This window comes from Rana temporaria, chromosome 8 (genome assembly GCF_905171775.1).
Source record: "Rana temporaria chromosome 8, aRanTem1.1, whole genome shotgun sequence".
Classification (NCBI taxonomy): Eukaryota; Metazoa; Chordata; class Amphibia; order Anura; family Ranidae; genus Rana; species Rana temporaria.
In genome coordinates, this window is record NC_053496.1 from 105330747 (window position 1) to 105350506 (window position 19760).

The window sequence follows — 19760 nt, forward strand, 5'->3', positions numbered from 1 at the left end:
TTCTTTATAAAAAGGAAAAATGTTCTAGTGTTAGCAAAATTAGACATTTATAGATCACATTGTAAAATATACACAGATATACTGTATATCTCTGTGAGTTTGCTCATAGCAGCTATTCAGATCTCAACTGTCATTTGTTATATTTGGTTGTTTTGAGCAAACAAAGCCTTTTTTACTCATTTCTTTAGATCATGGAAAATCTACAATTTGTATTACTAAAAAATACAGAGTGCAGCGATAGTATATAAATTGCATTAACTTATAGCAGCCAGTCAGATTTCCTATAGCAATTTTGAGAAATCATTATTTTCTCTGGTTTCTATTGATTGTTTACTTTGTATATAGATTTTGGATTTTGCAGAGTAAATGCCACAAGAGCCATTAAAAAAGGGTGACAAAATATAATAAATAGAATCGTTATTTCTCTAGTGTATGCCTTCTGTGAGTTGTATAACATTCCAAAACATTCCAGAAGTGATGTCATTGAATGACTGACAATATCCAGGGATTAGTACAGTCACAAGATGATGCATAACTCCTTTGTTGCTGATAAGACCATGTGTTATGATGGTGAGACCTGTAACCCAACAGCCCTCCAGATTACCTTGTCACCTAGGAAATGTATTGGTGTACCACAACCTCAGCTGGAAATATTCTACACAGTATGCTGGTAATGGGTTTCTAAAAATACCACAACATTACTGAAATGCATTAATACTTTTCTGCAGCTCTGCAGAAAACAGAACAACACAGTATACATGCAGCTGCTATGCATACAGATCAAAGCATATTCAAGGTTCAGCTCGTCCACAAGTATAAACTGATCCAGATTGATGAAGTCAGTAGACAAATTGAGAGAGATGTTGGGATTCCCCACATTAAATTTATTTTAATATATTTTTGTAAACGTTTAACAATAATAATACATTTTAATGAGATTACCCTAATAAAAGTTGCATGGCCAAAAAACTATGTGGCCATGATGACAGCACAGTAAACATGGCCTCTGGGGTCATATTATTAAAACTGAGCCCTTGATATTAATGTCACTATTGATTTTTAGCAATATAAAGTTTCACTCTAGAAGTATTTTCTATAAAAATTGTGAACAGAAGAAATAACCAAGGTTAATTCCCAGCCCCCAGGGTATCTAGTAATGCTACTTTTTTTATAATTAATAAAAAAAATTATATAACCGATAAAACACATTAAACTCTTTAAAAGATCAATATAACTCTGTAAACAGTAATCATTTTCTAAACACAGCCCAGTGTACTTGTCAAATGCAGTGTATTGCTGTTGATTTGCTTTAGAAGACATACCATTCTTACAGGCTGGCATGTATGGGTGCCAGCAGATATTATCGCACAGAAGGGGAGGGCACTAAAGCAGAGATGGAGGGGGTGTGACATCTAGGGCCATTGTTTTCTCCTTCTCTGCCCGTTTTGTACAATCTCCACCAGATTTCTATTGTCAACCCAAGAATGCTAACCTCTAAGAATGGAGATGTCATTTGATACAAGATGGTGGTAATATACGGCATTACTAGTGCATTAAAGATTATTTAGAATACCATAAGTGTTCCTAAGGTTACACTTGGATAGCTGTATTTTCTAGCATAGGAATTGGCAAATTATCATCGTCTAAGTATAACACTCAGTATGGGTTTTAATATAAATGTTACTGTAGTTTTACTTAAAATAGAAATAAAAGCAACCATTTTTTTCATTTTGGATAGAGTAAAGAAGGGTTATAACCTCTATCGTTTTTTTTTTGCCATTTGTGTTTAATTTTGTAGATTTTCCTTAATTTCCTTTTTCATAGCCTAAACAGGAACTTCAGAGAAATCTCTTCAAAGTGAAGTGAGGGTAACCACCAGAGTTAGGCTGGGTTGACACTATTGCGAATTGGATGTGAGTTACCCTGCATCCAATTTACATAGCAGGAGATTGTGACCGGCTCTATATGGAGCCGGTTCACACATCTCCACAGCCCTGTGCATCTTTTGGTCCGTTTCAAGTTTGAATTCAGCCCAAAATTTGGGCTAAAATCTAACCTGAACCGGTGAATGGAGGATTTTCTTTCATTTTTAGTCTTGGTGATAACAATACACAGGATGAATAAGAGGGTGCATCTCCCTAATGGGAGCAAAGACGTCAGTGAAAACTTAACAGGTGTTCTAATCCATCTCCACTCTATCCAAAACTCAATCCAAAACTAAAAAAAGTTTTTCCTTTAGTTATATTTTAATGAATTTCCTAATAAGAAAACACGTAATAATACATATAGAAAACAAGTCAATATAAATGATGTTCTCCAAAGAAAAAAACATTTGGATTCCACATAGAACACTAAGCTTTTTTCCTATAAACAATGGTAGTTGTGTACTGACTGTACTTCGTAATTGTCTATGCGGCAGCCCTTATAATCCTGGCTCTAAAGGCAGCACATCATTCAGGCGTATTGAGTGCTAGGGCAGAATATTTATAGAAGGAATGTCATCCTTCTAAGAAACCATCATTATAGCAGCAGGAGAAGGGGAGGGGGATTCTGTCATTATAAAGGGACCGCAAGTCAAAATGTAGGACAAAGAGGATTATGCAATTATAAGAGATTTAATAGGAGATGTAAGAATTCCTTAGATCACTATCAGAGAGTGCTTGAGCTTTAGCTAATGTCACTGTCTGAAATAGCTGTGACCTTTCCCTATGTTCATAGATAGGAACATGTATTAAGAAGACATATTGATATGATAGATCAACTATATGTACAGTACTGAATTTCTTATGTAGAATCATTAGAACCTCCTTGATTTCACTTGATTATAATCCAGGTGACCAGCTAGTTATTGATTGGCAGGCACCAACATACCCTGTGAAACGTAGACATATAAAATGAAAACGATCAATTTTAAAACTGAGTCATAGGAAACCCTTAATGTTTGAAGCATACTAACCTAACGTAAAGCTTTCTGGTTTTGTATTTGTGTATGTTGCCCGTTGCTGAATGAGGTGTGCACTACCACTGAAAAAACAACTATAATATACATAAGTTCATTTTTTTTCTTCTTTTTCTTCTTCAAATTAGGGGGAACAGGGTCAGGCAGGAATTCAAGGTCTACCAGGGCTACCGGGCCCACCTGGGCCACCTGGACCAGTAGGACCTCCAGGAGATACAGGATTGTCAGGGGTTACTGGCCCACCTGTAAGTCTTAAATCAATTTCTATACATTTCTCCAGGCTCATTGATTTGTACACTGGTGGAAGCAAAACTTGTGCAGGCCATTTTCAAAATGTAATATTTTCAGTCTTAATGTGCTATCATGGTATCATTTTGACATCAGTGAAATGCAATATATTCAACACGTTTTTTCCCACAGCAGTTGCTTCCTTATGGAGCAATTTTCCCATTTCCAAAAGACGTAGCCATGTATAAAGAGAGAATATAAAATGTCCATTCAGTTGGTACTTTGATTTAGAACCACATTTCTATTTAATCACGTTTGTAACTCAAATTGAGGCACAACGACTGATGCTTCTTTGCATGTTTAACCTAAAGATCCAGGCACCCATGGGTGTGAATGGCAGATAGAAAGTTGGAGGTATAATTTGGAAAACATTCCCACAGAAACACTTCTAAACCTTGTGGACAGCCTTCCCAGAAAAGTTGAAGCTGTTATAGCTGCAAATTTTGAACCCTATGGACTAAGACTGGGATGCCACTAAAGTTCATGTTCATGTAAAGGCAGACGTCCCAATACTTTTGGTAATATAGTGTATGTGAAGTCAGTCTATATAGTGCATTTGTATGGAAAACTGCAAGAGGAAAAAAGTTATTTTATCATATGGACCTAATGTTGTATCCCTTAGATTTAGAGATGTTATCATTACTTTTCCTTGTATTGTTGATTTAGTCTGTTAGAGATGGGGTCAGGGGTACACATACATCTCCTTCAGTGTTTTCATTGCTCCTTTTCGTTATCAAAGCTATCATTATCCAAACACATGTGCCAGTGGCTGACACCAATGTTATTTCCTCCACTCCAGACTCTTGTTAAATACCAGGCAGAGGAAGTAACACTCTGACATGTAATGATCCTAGTCTCAGCAGAAATTCAAACTAAAAAAAGATCCAGAGTGACTTTGATGTCCCGACCAACCATGTGCTATTCCCAGGCTGCAGAAGAGTAGTTTTAAATCAGGAGCTTGAACAGTTTAATTATCTGATGTGCTAACTTTTTTCTTTCGCCCCAGGGAAAAGCAGGTGAGCCTGGCAAGCCAGGAAAAGATGGAAAAGTAAGTTTGCCTTTTAAAGGTATTTTACAATTTACAACAGCTTTGTGCTCTATGCAGAACCTATAGATCTGTGTTCTGCTAACTGGGTAATCCAAGCCAAGTCAAGTGTTGCCATTTTGATGTGTTATTGATACGTTTTGCATTATATTTTCTCTTCAAAGCGGAGGTCCACCCACCACTGCACAAATTAAAAGCCAGCAGCTACACATACTGCAGCTGCTGGCTTTTAATAATAGTATACTTACCGCATATACTCGTGTAAAAGCCGACCCAAATATAAACCAAGGCACGTCGGCGGCCGACATTACAGGTAAGGGAACCCGGCAGTGTAGTCTTAAGGCTTAACTCCGAGAACCCTACTGTGCATGTGCGAGGCTTCGAACACATATTAGTTACACATATTCTGTGGCTGATTAAGGTGGTAATTTATCTCACTTGCCTTATCTGCATTAAATAAGCTTCAGTGTAATTCATATGTGTTCAGGTTTAAAGGGATGAAGTGGCAACCCTAGCTGCAAGGTCCTTTCCCAAACTCAGAAAAGTATTCTAGGGGAAATTGGCTACTGCCTGTACTATCCCAACCCCTCAGGAACCTTTCCCTGCACTAGGCTTATCTCTCCTTAGGCAACGTAACTCTGTCCCCACAGTGCAGAGCTCACCACGAAACCTGGTTGGGGCTTTATTAAGCCTTCTTGTGTCAAAGATGGGCAACCAAATTTATGGAGAGTTCTGCGTCTTTTCCAAACACAGAATTTACCAAGATGGCACCCTGAGTCCTTGGCAGAGAACAGACAGATGTCACGCCTGGCTCCCCGCCTTGATAGAACTAAACAATTCCAATTAAGGAACTAAAGACAAGTGGGAACATTTAGTGGTGAAAAGTGAGAACTAAACAACTTTATACTATATAAAACAATATTATTAAGAGGCTACATTGGGAGAATTAAACAGCTGTGCCTTTAAAAAAATATATTATTCTGCATCTCTTTGTGATGTGATACATGCATTAAATGAAAATTTTGTGGCGTACAACAAAATGCATCTCTAAATTCAAGGACCATCTATGCAAAACGTGACGCATGATTTTTTTCTTATCTGTTTTATATCCTGTTCTATTTATTAGGGTCAGAATTTATAAACGAAGCCGTGAAGATTAATGTTTTATTCATGAGTGTATATACATAATAATGAGCTATTTTTTTTCTGTTACTTATATGCAATTGTTTCCTTTATCCTCAGGGCATGCCTGGACCTCAGGGACCCAAGGTAAGGAAAATGTTTATGTGCACTGATTTTGTTTGAGAACAAATGTAGGTCACATGCTCCTACATAGTAATACAGATAGAAATATTGCATAGAGCTGCAACTTATATGGTGAACTATCTCTTGTATGTCTGATCCCCGGGTGGCAATCAGTGGCCTCATTTATTACTGTGTTTCTGTCTGCGTTGTCCATAGCAACTAAGATAGAGAATAGCAAACAGCTTATCAGTTTATATCTAGCCAGAAACTAGTACATGGCAGTAACAGTTGACTGCATGAGACAAATTCCCCAGGACTAAGACCTGCCAGCCAGCAAGCCAGATTAAAAAAAAAACAAAAAAACTACCATTTACCTCTTTTACTGCCAGAATCGGTTTTACCTTTTTTTTTCCCACACATTTATAAAAAAATCATGTTAAGACCAAGGATTAGTTAAAATCTCCAATATATTTTCTGAAAGCAGAAACCCTGGAGAATAAAATGTTATGCCACAAATTATTAATGTACATCTTTAGTTCATTTAGGTCCCACAAACACAATATATTACCCAATTTTCTTAGTCGAGTTATAAAAATGAGTTTTCGCAGAGAAAAGAGATTGTCAAGTCTTAAATCTGGTGTGTTGAGATATACAGTATGACATGTGTAGTTCAATTGACATTTTTGTATGCAAATAAAAAGTGAGGGAATATGCGTCACTTCCGGGTTCATTCTAACTAGGGAAGGTCAAGGAATGGATGTTTACTAGTTTCCCTCCCCTCTACCAGATAACAACTGCCATGGGATTGCAGAGCCCAGGAAATGTGGCAGGGGGGTCGTGCGGGATGAGCACCAGAGGTTCAAGGAAGCAATGAGGTGGCTATACAACCACCTGATCACTTCCAGCTGACATCCGATAGACAGCTTGTCAGGCTTACATGCAATGCCTGCTGCTGTAGTAGCCAGGTGTGTGCATAACCCATCCTGCTGCTGGCTAAGTATGACATATGTCGGTGGCAGAAAAAAGGTTACAAGGTGCCTCTGAAACCATAGGCAATCCTGCTGTTATATGCGGCAATGCCAAATCTCGAACCTATAAAGCAATGACTAAACTGTGGGTAAAATGCATCTGGAGCCATCCTTAGGGGCCCTTTCACATTTATGTATTTACATTTTTCCAAATGTCATGCATTTTATGATGGGAGCTGACGCATGATGCCTGTCTTCTAATTTTGTATAGGCCCTGATCATGTTTAATGCACCTAAAAATGAACCTTACCTATTTTTTTGCTAACGCAGTAGAGGGGATGTGTGTGATCATGAAAATGTATGCATTGTGATTTGTTGAAGGGTAAAGTGTATGTGCATTGGTATTCCCCCTTAAATGCATTTACAAGACATGCAATACATGTTGCAACCTGCACAAATAGTTGCATTACTCCACACAGGGCCGGTGTTTAACTTAACTATTTTGCGCCCTAGTCTAACCCACCCACCTGTGGGGGGGGGGGGCTGCTGCCGGGGTGACGTTAGTCTTGTCTGGGGCAGCGTGGGTGGCCAGATCAGAGAGCAGACTCACCGGATTTGGCAGCTACGTTAAGAGTTCCACTTCCTCCACCTCCCCAGCTGTGCCCACCTCCTCTGCTGACCTCATGCCCGCCTCCCCAGCTGTGCATACCTTCTCCGCTGACCTCATGCCTGCCTCCCCAGCTGTGCCCGCCTCCTCCTCTGACCTCATGCCTGCCCCATCCTCTGCCTCGTGTTTTCTGCCCATGCTAACATGGAAGCCAGCAGGTTGTGGCTGCGCCCCTAGGCAGCAGTCCGCCCTAGTCGTCAGTCTAGTTCGTCTAGCGGGAGCACTGGCCCTGAGTCCACACGTTAAAATGCCTTAACATGGGTTGCATTAAGGTATCACATTTTTTTCATGACTGCTACCACACTCAGCAACACAGGTTCATTGCCTTTTCACAGTGGTGTACCATTCATAATGAAAGGCAGCATAACAGACCTTTACGTATACATGTTGCAGTACTATATAATGTGGTTGTGTGCACTAAGCCTTAAAGTACTACAGAATGTGAGAGGTCCTCAGTTAATCGATCACCAGCACTTTGTTACAAATATATACCTTCTTTTATTTGTGTGATGCCACATCAGTCAAGTAAGTCAAGGTTTCAGAGCCACGAAAGGGTTCCTTTTTTGAGTTCACATAGTGACTGTCATTATGGCGTCTTGAGGAAGAGATCCTGAGTTCCCCCAAAACGTTGGCTTACTTGACTGACATGACTGCTTAAATAAGAGTGTACAGTATAGGTTCGCAATAGAGTGCTAGCAATGTCTGATTGTTTCACCGTGGTTTGTGTTATAGTCACTACGGCCCCCATCTGTACACTGGAAGGAGTGCAGCCCCCACTCAGGACTGCTGAGGTTTAAGCTAACAATGCTGGTTTACCGGGCTTGCGAAACAATGCTAATGTATAACAGAACAGGACAACCAATATATATTTTATGATATAGAACAACTTGAATTCTAAAAATGTGTCTTATTGCATAATAGCAAGGCTTTGCTGAATTGGTCCAACATCTGTTCAAAGCTCTGGTCATGTCTTATGTTTATTTCCACCCTTTTTCCTGAACAAACGAAAAATTCTTAGAGGTTTATTTGTTTTGCAGGGAGAGTCAGGGACTGCAGGAATCCCGGGAAGGAAGGTAAGAAGATGACAGAGTTTGGTCCGCTCTGCTGCTATAAAGGAATGTAATATGTAACAACAATCTGAAGGATAAACAGTGTGATAATATCTGCTGATACATGTGAAATATCTCTGGCACACACACATAGTAATAATAACTCTTTATGAAGTGTATTTTGTTATCTTACATGCATTCACATAATGCTTTAACAAACCACTTAGAAGCCTGTGGGGTTGATTTACTAAAGGCAAATCGGCTGCTTATTGTGTAAGGAAAGTTGCACTTTACAAGGGAATTTTCCCCAAAGCTTAGGGAAAGAGCTGTAATGCCACTTTGCAAAAAATAGTAAAATACCCAATAACATCCAAGGAGAATTCTAAAAAATAAAAAACACGATTTTTGTTTGCACATGATTGGATTTTGGAAGTCAGCAGAGCGTCACCTCATTTAATGGGGAAAATTATCTTGCAAAGTGTAACTTCCCCTGCAAAGTAAACAGTTTATTTTAACCCCTGAGTGAAATCAGCTTCCAAGCTCAGTCCCAGTCGTAGCTGAGACACAAAATGTCTGCTTTAATTCCTCCCTTAACAGCAGCACACTTTTCCTTGGATCCCTTGCAACTCTGTTTGACCATTAGGAGTGAAGGAAATACCTGGCGGAACATGTGATTCATTCCATGTCACAGCTCTGGTACTAGGTGATTGATGCAGCGCTGTCAAATAGGAGCAAAGCTAGGCCTTGTCCTGTGTAAGCTTCAACTGGAGTGATTGGATTGCACAGGGATGTCTTTTTTTTGTTCCTGGGGGTTGAATTGTGGTCATATGATTGGGCACTGCAGGGTTGGAGAATTATCCTGTATTGTGTGCAGGGGTACGTTTTTGTACCTTTTTTCTTTTGGCTGTAACTGATATTGTACTGCTCAGTGTTATAGTGAAGTACATTTAGGACAGATTTAGGACCCTTCAATGCAAGAGGGAATGTTTTTGACCCACTTGTGAATCCACAGCCAGCATGCATGAAATAATGACATGTAAAAGTTAATTGTTAAAGCGGGGGTTCACCCTAAAAAAAAATTCTAACAATACATTGAGCTGACTTCTGAGGCCCCATACACACGAGAGGATTTATCCGCGGATACAGTCCACCGGACCGTTTCCGCGGATAAATCCTCTCGAGGATTTTGATCCGATGGAGTGTACTCACCATCGGATCGAAATCCGCGCCGAAATCCCATCGCGATGACGTGTCGCGCCGTCGACGCGATGATGACGCTGCGACGTGCGCGACGCTGTCATATGAGGAATTCCACGCATGCGTCAAATCATTACGACGCATGCGGGGGATTGATTCGGACGGATTGATCCGGTGAGTCTGTACAGACCAGCGGATCAATCCGTTGGGATGGATTCAAGCGGATAGATTTTAAAGCATGTCTTAAAATTTTTATCCGCTGGAAATCCATCCCAGGGGATAAAAATCCACGGAAACAGATCCGCTGGATCGTACACACCAGGGGATCTATCCGCTGGAGCCGGTCCGCGGATCAATTCCAGCGGATGGATCCTCTCGTGTGTATGGGGCCTGAGACTGACAGTATGCTGATCGTTTTTTTTTTTGCCGTACATACCGTTTTATCTCTACTTCCCCCCCCCCGGCTTCCGGGTAGTAAATCCCGCGGGAGTGGGCGTTCCTATTCACAGGCTGATTGACGGGATTACAAAAGCTTGCCACTGGCGCGTCACGAGTTGCCGAAAGAAACCGGACTGCGAGTCGGCACTATACGGCACCTGCGCACCGACGTGCTTCTTTCGGCTTTTAATACAATCTAGTTAAGGGTGTATTTCTACACTTACAGATAAAACAGTTAACAACAGGCCATGCCAGATTAAAAGGAATGTATTACATTACACTGTATGTGGTATCAGATGGCTTTAAGCCATTGAAGATTGACTTATTTAGATGACATATCTCTTTCTAGGAAAAGAAAGACAATATGAATGTGTGTCTATTATTTTTTTGTCCAAATAGTAGACATTGTGGTGTTCTTTACACTTACAAAAGGAAAACTGAAACAATTAATCACATGTCTCCATATGTCCCGCTCTCCACCCCCTGATAAAATTTGTCTACCCAAGTGCTTGGCTGAAACTCGGTCTTCTCCCAGTTCTCCCCATGTCCATGCCATAGCCCCGCAGCATCTGGAACTTCCATCTACTGTGTACATGAATGCCCCAACAATAGAAGTAAATAGACTACCCATTATCAGGCATAATTGCCAACAATGGGGCATGGGAGATATAAGAGGGAATGTATTTAATATGATTTTGAAGGCAGACATTTCTGAAGATTCCTAGATTTATTACTGCAAGCTAAAATGAACTACTTCAGGATAATCCAATGGTCCCCTAAAGCAAGCCTGTCATGAAAGAAATATGAAGGCCTCAGTGCTAACCTCTTCTGATTGCCTAGCTGTCATGCTGACCTTCGTGCTTCAATATTTTGAATCACTGACCCAGAACATGTGTGAGATATAGACTGTATATGTGTAAGGATTGTGTGTCTGTATAACAATGAGAAAACTAGAATTTCTGAAAGAAGGTCAGTGATAGCAGCACCCATATTGTTCACATAAATGAAAAGCAATAAACTAGCACACAATCAGTACATAAAATTATCTTAATGCTGATGTACCAAAAGGACAAAACAGTGAGTGTGAGTGTGTGTGTGTGTGTGTGTGTGTGTGTGTGTCAGATGCAACATAGAATAAAATATCACATAGAAATACAAAGTATACAGTATAGCAGTATATACCCCAGATAACACCCCATGGAGAAGGAGATAAAGTCCCAAACACAGCGACGCTTGTTGTTTTTGTATGATGTGGCTTTATAGATAGATAGATAGATAGATAGATAGATAGATAGATAGATAGATAGATAGATAGATAGATAGATAGATAGATACATAGTAGAATAAGTTCAGGGCTCATAACCTTTCCTCATAACTAAGGTCCTCCAGTCCCTTTATTAGTTGTGTTGCCCTTCTCTGGACTCTCTCCATTTCCAGCACATTCTTCCTGAGGACTGGAGCCCAGAACTGGACAGCATACTCCAGGTGTGGCCAGACCAGAGTCTTGTAGAGTGGGAGAATTATCACTTTATCTCTGGAGTTGACCCCCTTTTTAATGCATGGCAATATTCTGTTTGCTTTGCTTGCAGCAACTTGGCATTGCATGCCATTGCTGAGCCTGTCATCTATTAGGACCCCCGGGTCCTTTTCCATCCTAGATTCCCCCAGAGGTTCACCCCCTAGTGAGTAGATTGCATTCATATTTTGGCCACCCAAATACATTATTTTACATTTCTCAGAGAAATAGATTTTTTTTAGTTTACTGCAAGGAATGCATTAAGGTAAAAATATTTGTACCTTTAGTATCACTTTAATACATCTGAAAGCATGACACATTTTACCTCAACCACACAAGGTATAAAGATATTTCTGAAAATATATGTGTTCCCCAATAACATTAACGTGTTGTGTTCACATGTGCTCTTTCAGTTGTGTGGTAGAAACTGGCAGTTGAGCGGCAGTCTTAGGGCCCTTTCACACTGGGGCATTTTTCAAGCGCTTTAGCGTTAAAAAAAGCGCCTGTAAAACGCCTGAAAGAAGCTGCATCTGCAATCCCAATGTGAAAGCTCGAGTGCTTTCACACTAAAGCGCCTGAAAAACACCCCAGTGTGAAAGTGGTCTTAGCGTTAAAAAAAAGCGCCTGAAAGAAGCTGCATCTGCAATCCCAATGTGAAAGCCTGAGTGCTTTCACACTGAGGCGCTGAGCTGGCAGGGCGTCAAAAAAAGTCCTGCATGCAGCTTCTTTGCAGCGCTTTAGGAGCGGTTAATACACCGCTCCTAAAGCCCCCTTCCCATTGAGGAAGCTTTTTTTAACGCCAAAGCGCCTGAAAAGCGCCTCAGTGTGAAAGGGGTCTTAGCAGCGCTTTACCAGCGTTTTTCGGGCGCTGGCAGTGTGAAAGGCCTCTGAAAGCACTTGGGCTTTCACATTGGGATTGCAGATGAGGCTTCTTTCAGGCGCTTTACAGGCTTTTTTTTAAACGCCAAAGCGCCTAAAAAACGCCCGAAAAACGCCCCAGTGTGAAAGGGGTCTTAACGCCTCCCTCCCTCCCCCCCAGTGAATATATGAACTGTTCCATTATAGCCAGATGGAGCTGCACATATGCCATGGCCACGTAATTTTTAACTCGGTGTGCAGAGTTAGACAACCGCCTGTCAAACTCAGATCAACTGCCCCTTTGAAGGAACTCAGTAATTCTCCAAACTGTTCTCAATTACAAGTTTAATTGAATTCAATAGGCCTAATAGTGCATATTTCAACATTATAGAGTCAAATCAAGCAGTAAAGAAACATTATATTATTAGCCTGGACCTAATAAAGGAACAGGGAGGTTTACCAATGCTAGCTTGGGACTGGGAACAAATTTATTACACCCCTATCTAGCCTCCAAAAACCCTTGTATCTACTCATAGCCCAGACATTCAGAGCTTACGCTAAGTGATAATGTCCTCCCATCGGGAAGCATGTTATAACCTACAGTTAGGATATGTATCACTATACCACACACAAAGTATAAATAAAGGCAAACCTTTTTTCAGTTTTGGATAGAGGGGAGAGGGATTAGAATTCCTGCCAGATATTAGGGAGATTCATTCTCTATTTGTCCTGTTTACCATTATCATTGACAGTAAAAGAAAGTCCTAAATTTGGGGTTTTCTCCAGAAAAGTAATAGAGGGAAAATCTTCCAGTGGGGACACTAGTTCTGGTGATTGGTGAGCAGTAAAATAGTCTCTTAACCACTTCAGCCCCGTAAGGATTTATCCCCTTAATGACCAGGCCATTTTTTGCAATACGGCACTGCGTTACTTTAACTGACACAGGCGTGCGACGTTGTACCCAAATAAATATGATGTCCTTGTTTTTCCACAAATAGAGATTTCTTTTGGTGGTATTTGATCACCTCTGCGATTTAATTTTTGTGCGCTATAAACAAAAAAGATCAACAATAAAAAAATAAATATTTTACTTTTTGCTATAACACATATTCAATAAAAAAAATAAAGAATTTATTCATCAGTTTAGGCCAATATGTATTCTTCTATATATTTTTGGTAGAAAAAATCTCAATAAGTGTATATTGATTGGTTTGCTCAAAAGTTATAGCGTCTACAAAATAGGGGGTAGATTTATTACATTTTTATTTATATTTATATTTATTATTATTTTTATTTTTTACTAGTAATAGCAGTGATCAGCGATTTTTTGCGGGACTGCAACATTGCGGCGGACAGTGATCAGAGCTAAAAAAATTGCACAGATCACTGTATAAATGACACCGATCATCTATCGTGGTAGCAAGAAGAGCTCTTCTAATTAGTACTGTTGGTTTGGACATGTGACTTCTTTATATAATCCAAACATGAGATCCTGAAAGCACTTAAACTCATATTTTGCTCTGTATAATATCTGAAAATCTATTATTCCACAGTGCACACTTTACACTGACTTGGGTAATGGTCTCCAGATGAGATTGATGGCTAAGCATTTTACACAAATGCTAAGAAAACTATTGCTGCTAATTATACTGCCAGTCGGAAGGGGTTGCTGCCTATCATGCTGTTTTAAACACTAAAGTGATTTGTTATGGCACATTAGACAGCCAGTTGACTCCCTGCCTCCACTGGGGATATTTTACATATTTTAGTCTTTGCTAGATGCTTTGTATATTAAGCATTATATGTGATATCATATATAATTTAGTCAAAATATTTAGATAATAGCAGTTTAATTCATGTCATCATAGATATATTAAGTTCACTGTTTCTGTATAAGGTTGCAGTTGAACATACAGATGCTTCTGCTGTCTGCCCTTCACTGCCCAATTCTTCTCCCCCACCCAGCCAATTTGGATGGGGGAGGGAGGTTGAAAAAATTATCCGGCCCAGGTGCTAGATATGCTAGGTATTAATTACAGTTATTTATATAGTGCCAACAATTTATATAGTGTTTTACATACATATATATATATATATATATATATATATATATATATATATTGTGCATTCACGTTATTCCCTGCCCTGATGGAACTTACAATCTATTGTTCCTAAGGCAGCCCATACACTGATCATTGTCTTTTGTTCAGCCGGCAATGTATGGTGACTTACCTTGCATTCATATGTACACATACTAGGGCCAATTTAGACATGAGCCAATTAACCTACCTGCATGTCTTTGGAGTGTGGGAGGAAACCGGAGTTCCCAGAGGAAACCCACACAAGCACAGGGAGAACATGCCAACTCCAGGCAGGTAGTGCCATGGTTGTAACTATGTGATATGGTAGGCTAATTTACAGGGTTAGAGTAAAATTAATTGCAGTGTTAAATGGCAGATTAAAACAGAGTTCCACCCAAAAGTGGAAGACAGGGCCAGATTCAGAAAGTGCAGCGCAACTTATACATGCACAGTAGGAAATAGGCTGCGAAGCCACAAGGCTTCACTTCCTTTTTCCCTTAGTAAGGATGCCAGTGCCTGTACTCAAAACCTATGGACGGGTCGGCTTCTGTTGCCGACATCGGGGGGCTCCATTGACAGGTAAGTATCCTTATTCTAAAAGTCAGCAGCTACAGTTTTCGTAGCTGCTGACTTTTATTTTATTTTTTTAACAAGCTGGAACTCCTCCTTAAAGTGGTTGTACCTTTTAAGTGTGAGATGACTACATGAGATCCAAGGTGGTCTTAAGATTTGGATATGGTTGTATGAAAAAGTGCCTGTGTACGTTGGAATGGTAGATTTGTGTAGAGCAGGGATCCTCAAACTACGGCCCTCCAGCTGTTGCGGAACTACACATCCCATGAGGCATTGTAAACCTCTTGACATTCACAGACATGACTGAGCATGATGGGAATTGTAGTTCCTGAACAACTGGAGGGCCGTAGTTTGAAGATCCCTGGTGTAGAGGGTCGATGTGGCAAAGTGATTAAAACATGAACATGCATTGATAATGATAACATTACCTTGACCTTGAGTCAAACCACCTGTATACACTTGTAAACATTAAAAAGTCTATAGATTCTCTTGTTATATTCAGTCTGCTATATTCCCCTTTCATTCATAAAGCTACACTCCTTTTAACCCCCTCCACCCATTTGTAAATTTGTAATTCTCTTTGAAGTAGTTATTCTCAATGCTGATATATACGGTAGAGTATAGGAAAGCCTATTTAGTTCCAACGAGTATTCACTATGCTTTTAAGACAGTTTCTAGTAATACAGAAAAGTTCAGTTCACATCACACATATTTGATTGGCTGTTAGCAGTCACTGACAGTTTAGTGTTAGACCCGGTTCACACAGGGGCGGCACGACTTTGGGGGCAACTCGGCAAGGCGATCTCAAGATGACTTCAGGGGGTGACTTGCAAAATTACTTCTGTATTGAAGTCAATGCAAGTCGCCCCGAGACCCCCCCCCCCCCCAAAGTCGTACAAGAACCTTTTTCTAAGTCGGAGCAACTTGAGTCGCTCCTATTAGAACGGTTCCATTGAACAGAGTGGAGTGCGACTTATCAGGCAGCTGAGTCACCTGACGAGTCGCCCCTGTGTGAACAGGCTCTAACAGTGCTTCTCATGGCATGCAGAGCAACAAAGTAAGAGAAAGCTAGAGTTTACTTATTTTTGTTCTATGTGGCAGTAATTGTACTTTGCAATGGATTCATTTCTAAGTTTGTAATATTGCTATTTTTTTTTTTTAGTCCTTAATCTTGCTAAGTACATTTCTCCGCTGTTACTCATATTTCCTGTTGTTAGGGGGAAGTGGGTGAAGCTGGCTTGCCAGGGGCACTTGGGCTTCCTGGAACGGCAGGTGTAAAGGTATTAGTACAAATAACCTTGTTGCTGAGTTTATGGTTCAAGAGTGTGTGTATTGCAAGCATGCAGTTTGATAATAGCCAATGTGCATCTTTTAAATGAAAAATAACCAGGTTAGAGTTATGAATAGACAGGAGCTTTTCATATCTGCAGATTTACCATGATAATTCTTCTGATTATCTTTGCATCAGCAGTGTGGATGTAAATGGGAACTGCTTTGAGCCTAACACATTGGGGTTATCTTTTTCCAAAATTTGCATTTGCTGTGTTTTGCATTCTACAATTTCGAAAAGCTATCAGATGTAAAATGCTCCTATTTGCTTGGGCATGCAATTGAAGAATTTAGAATTTTAAGTAGATTATGTGTGTTTTTTTAAGATATGCTGTACTGTATACTCTGGGTTTGAAATACTTAAACCAGAAAGTGCAAAATCTGGTGCACCTGAGCATTGTAGTTCATAAGCTGCTAACTTCAGCTTGTTCAATTAAGATTTAACAAACAAAAATTGGAAGCTGATTGGTTTCTATGCAGTGCTGCATAAGAATTTGCACTCTCCAGTATTAGTAAATCAACCATTTTGTGTCTTAGTACTAAACTGGCTGGGATAGGGGGTGGGCAGGAGGGGAAGCTGCCCTGGGCAAAATGATTTATTGCAGGGATGTGGGCGCCCAGACCATAACCCTTAGGCCTCGTACACACGATAGGTTAACCAGAGGACAGCGGTCTGATGGACCGTTTTCATCGGTCAAAACCGATCGTGTGTGGGCCCCATCGGTTATTTAACCATCGGTTAAAAAAAAGCCAACTTGCCTTATATTTAACCGATGGATTCCTAACCGATAGGTCAAAACTGATCGTTAGTAGGCACGACTATTGGTTAAAAATACACGCATGCTCAGAATCAAGTCGACGCATGCTTGGAAGCATTGAACTTCGTTTTTTTTTACGTCACCGCGTTCTGACGCGATCGTTTTTTTATCCGATGGTGTGTAGGCGCGACGGACCATCAGTCAGCTTCATCGGTTAACCGATGACAATGGTCCTTCAAACCGTTCTCATCGGATGGACTGCTCGTGTGTACGAGGCTTAAGAGAAGGGGGGTGCAGTTTGGCATCTTTGCCCTGGGCGCTGGATGCCTTGTCCCGGCACTGTTGGTGTGTTGTTTCTGTTTGATTGCTTTGCTGGTCTTAACTGTTTTTTGTGAATCCGGCAGGCTGGTTGTACCCAAGTTGATCAATCAATCAACTTGGTACATTCAGCCTACCCACACACGGTTCGAATCTCGGCCAGTTCAGCAGGAACCAGCTGAGATTCGAACCATCTTTGCCTTACTTAGGGCAAATAGGCTGTTCACCTTGCAAGTGCAGTTTCCCTTTGTTTAGTAAATCAGGTGAATCTCTGCTAATTTCCATCACCCAATCATGTACCAGCAAAAATGCATTTTTTTTTTCTTTGAACTTAATTGTTTGCAAAGTGAATTTTCAGCTAAGGGAAAATTTCCTTGCAACAGACTATTTGCCTTCAGTAAATGAACCCTCTTTTTGTAGTAATACAAAGCGGGAAGCAGAGCATCGGCCCATTCTTTAGAACCCCGATAGTGCCACAGTGTAACCTAATATTACACCTCTGTAGAAGTATAAAATAGTATAGTAAAGCAAAGCACCTTCTGGCTGCTTGAGGGTGCTTCATTGTGAACATAAGTATATTTCATAGTATTTCTGTAAGATAAAAAGAGAAATTGTGATTTGATTTTCAAAGTGCTTTATAGAAATATATTGCAAGGTTGTCGATCTTTTTATGCCATAGTGTGTTATTATGTTATTTGGATAGCACTTATAACACAAATAAGAGGCCTATATATAGGATGTACTTCAACTTCAATCTAATTCCCATCTAATTCATAAATTATTCATAATTAGCAGGTTGAAGTAAGATGCTCTGGGCATGCTTAGTACATCATTGATCTCATTATCCTTTAGTTACCATTAGACCTTCTGTGGCTTGTTACCTTTACAATATGGCTGCTCACCATCAGTAATGCATATTATAGAAATTTGTAACAAGCAATTATAATTCAAATACTCTAAAATGTACAAATATGTACTCAGCGAATGATTTACAGAATCTGGATGAAAGGAAAATAGGGGCTGTTGTCCATAACCACCATGTATACTCTAGCAGCCATTTTTTTTACGTGATATCAGAATTTAATTCTTGGAGCCTGATGTTGCTACAGGCAACCGCCCCACTTTCCCCTTCATCTCATTTTTTTTTTCACATTAGCACATTTGCTGAATTGCTTAAAAGGATATGAAGGTTACATTGATCTAAATTTAATTTTGAAGTAGTGCTTTATAATAATAAATGCATGACTTTGTTTCCAAACTTAGGTTTTAAAAGGCTTTCTGGCGCTAACCCAACACATTGCTGGCACGACATACACCTGCATTCCCACACGCATGTTTTACTTTCACTGTTTGTATACTAAGCACTCATTGCAAACATTGTTCAAATACAGTGAATCGCATGCCGCCAAGTGCTTTTTTTTATGTGGAGCCTTTTCTATTGCTCAGGAAAAAATGCTGAATTCTAGACCTCTGTTCAGCCTTTCGTGATCTTATTGCTCTGACTGTACGAGTTGTCCTTCATGTCTGCTGCTTTGTGTTTTTCTCTCCTTTCTTTCTTCTCTGTAACATAACAGGGCGATCAGGGCGAGGTGGGACAGAAGGTAGGTCTTCTTCTGATCTTGTTATTTTGTATGAAGTTGTATATGCCTGTATCCATCTTTTGGGAAACAAGAAAACTCTCAGAAATGTAACAACACCAGTTAAGGGTTATTTACCGATGTGAACTTTAGAGATAACATTGGCAAATAACCCTTATTGTCTGCATCCTGTAAACCGAAGGCAAAGTGGGAAAGAAAGAATCTGTTATGACAGCTGGGATTTAATATAGGCCTTTGAAAAAAAAAAAAAGATCAGTTTTCATCGTGGGTTTTAACTTGTGGTTGTTAGCTTAAACACAATAGGGCTCAGACTTACCTGCAATAATATCTTCGTGCTTCTGGTCATCTGTTTCAAATTCAACTCACTTTATGCTTGGTTAACATTGCTGCTTCTAATTTGGCATTAAAATACATTACAATTCATATAACGTTAAAGAAGAACCTTTTTAATTGGTTCATAAAGGACTTGGATGATAGGGTAAACAACTCAATCTCTGTATAAGCTTCTCTGCAGGATGTGGATCTGAACAAATGAATGGGGTGGGCAACTACATGGCGAATGAGGTTTAATGTAGAAAAATGTAAAAAAATGCATTTGGGTGGCAAAAATATGAATGCAATCTACTCACTAGGGGTGAATCTGGGGAATCTAGGATAGAAAAGGACTGATAGGCTCAGAAATGGCATGCAATGCCAAACTGCTGTTAACAAAGCAAACTGAATATTGGCATGCATTAAAAAGGGGATAAACTCCAGAGATGAAACAATAATTCTCCCACAAGACTCTGTTCCAGTCGCACCTGGAGTATGCTGTCCAGTTATGGGCAACAGTCCTCGGAAAGGATGTACTGGAAATGAAGAGGGTACAAAAAA

General features: G+C 40.0%; 1 protein-coding gene across 6 annotated transcripts in view; it reads left to right on the forward strand.

The window, feature by feature from the left end:
• Nucleotides 1–19760, forward strand: part of COL13A1 (collagen type XIII alpha 1 chain) — a 352395-nt gene that overhangs the window by 245075 nt on the left and 87560 nt on the right. For 3 of the 6 annotated variants that reach the window (XM_040320470.1, XM_040320472.1, XM_040320471.1), the window contains exons 14-17: nt 3088–3204; nt 4254–4295; nt 5535–5561; nt 8210–8245. In XM_040320470.1, the coding sequence (XP_040176404.1) occupies nt 3088–3204; nt 4254–4295; nt 5535–5561; nt 8210–8245 (222 nt within the window). Of the gene's footprint in view, nt 1–3087; nt 3205–4253; nt 4296–5534; nt 5562–8209; nt 8246–16101; nt 16165–18863; nt 18891–19760 lie in introns of all 6 variants that reach the window. The other 3 variants (XM_040320469.1, XM_040320467.1, XM_040320468.1) reach the window with 2 other exon arrangements.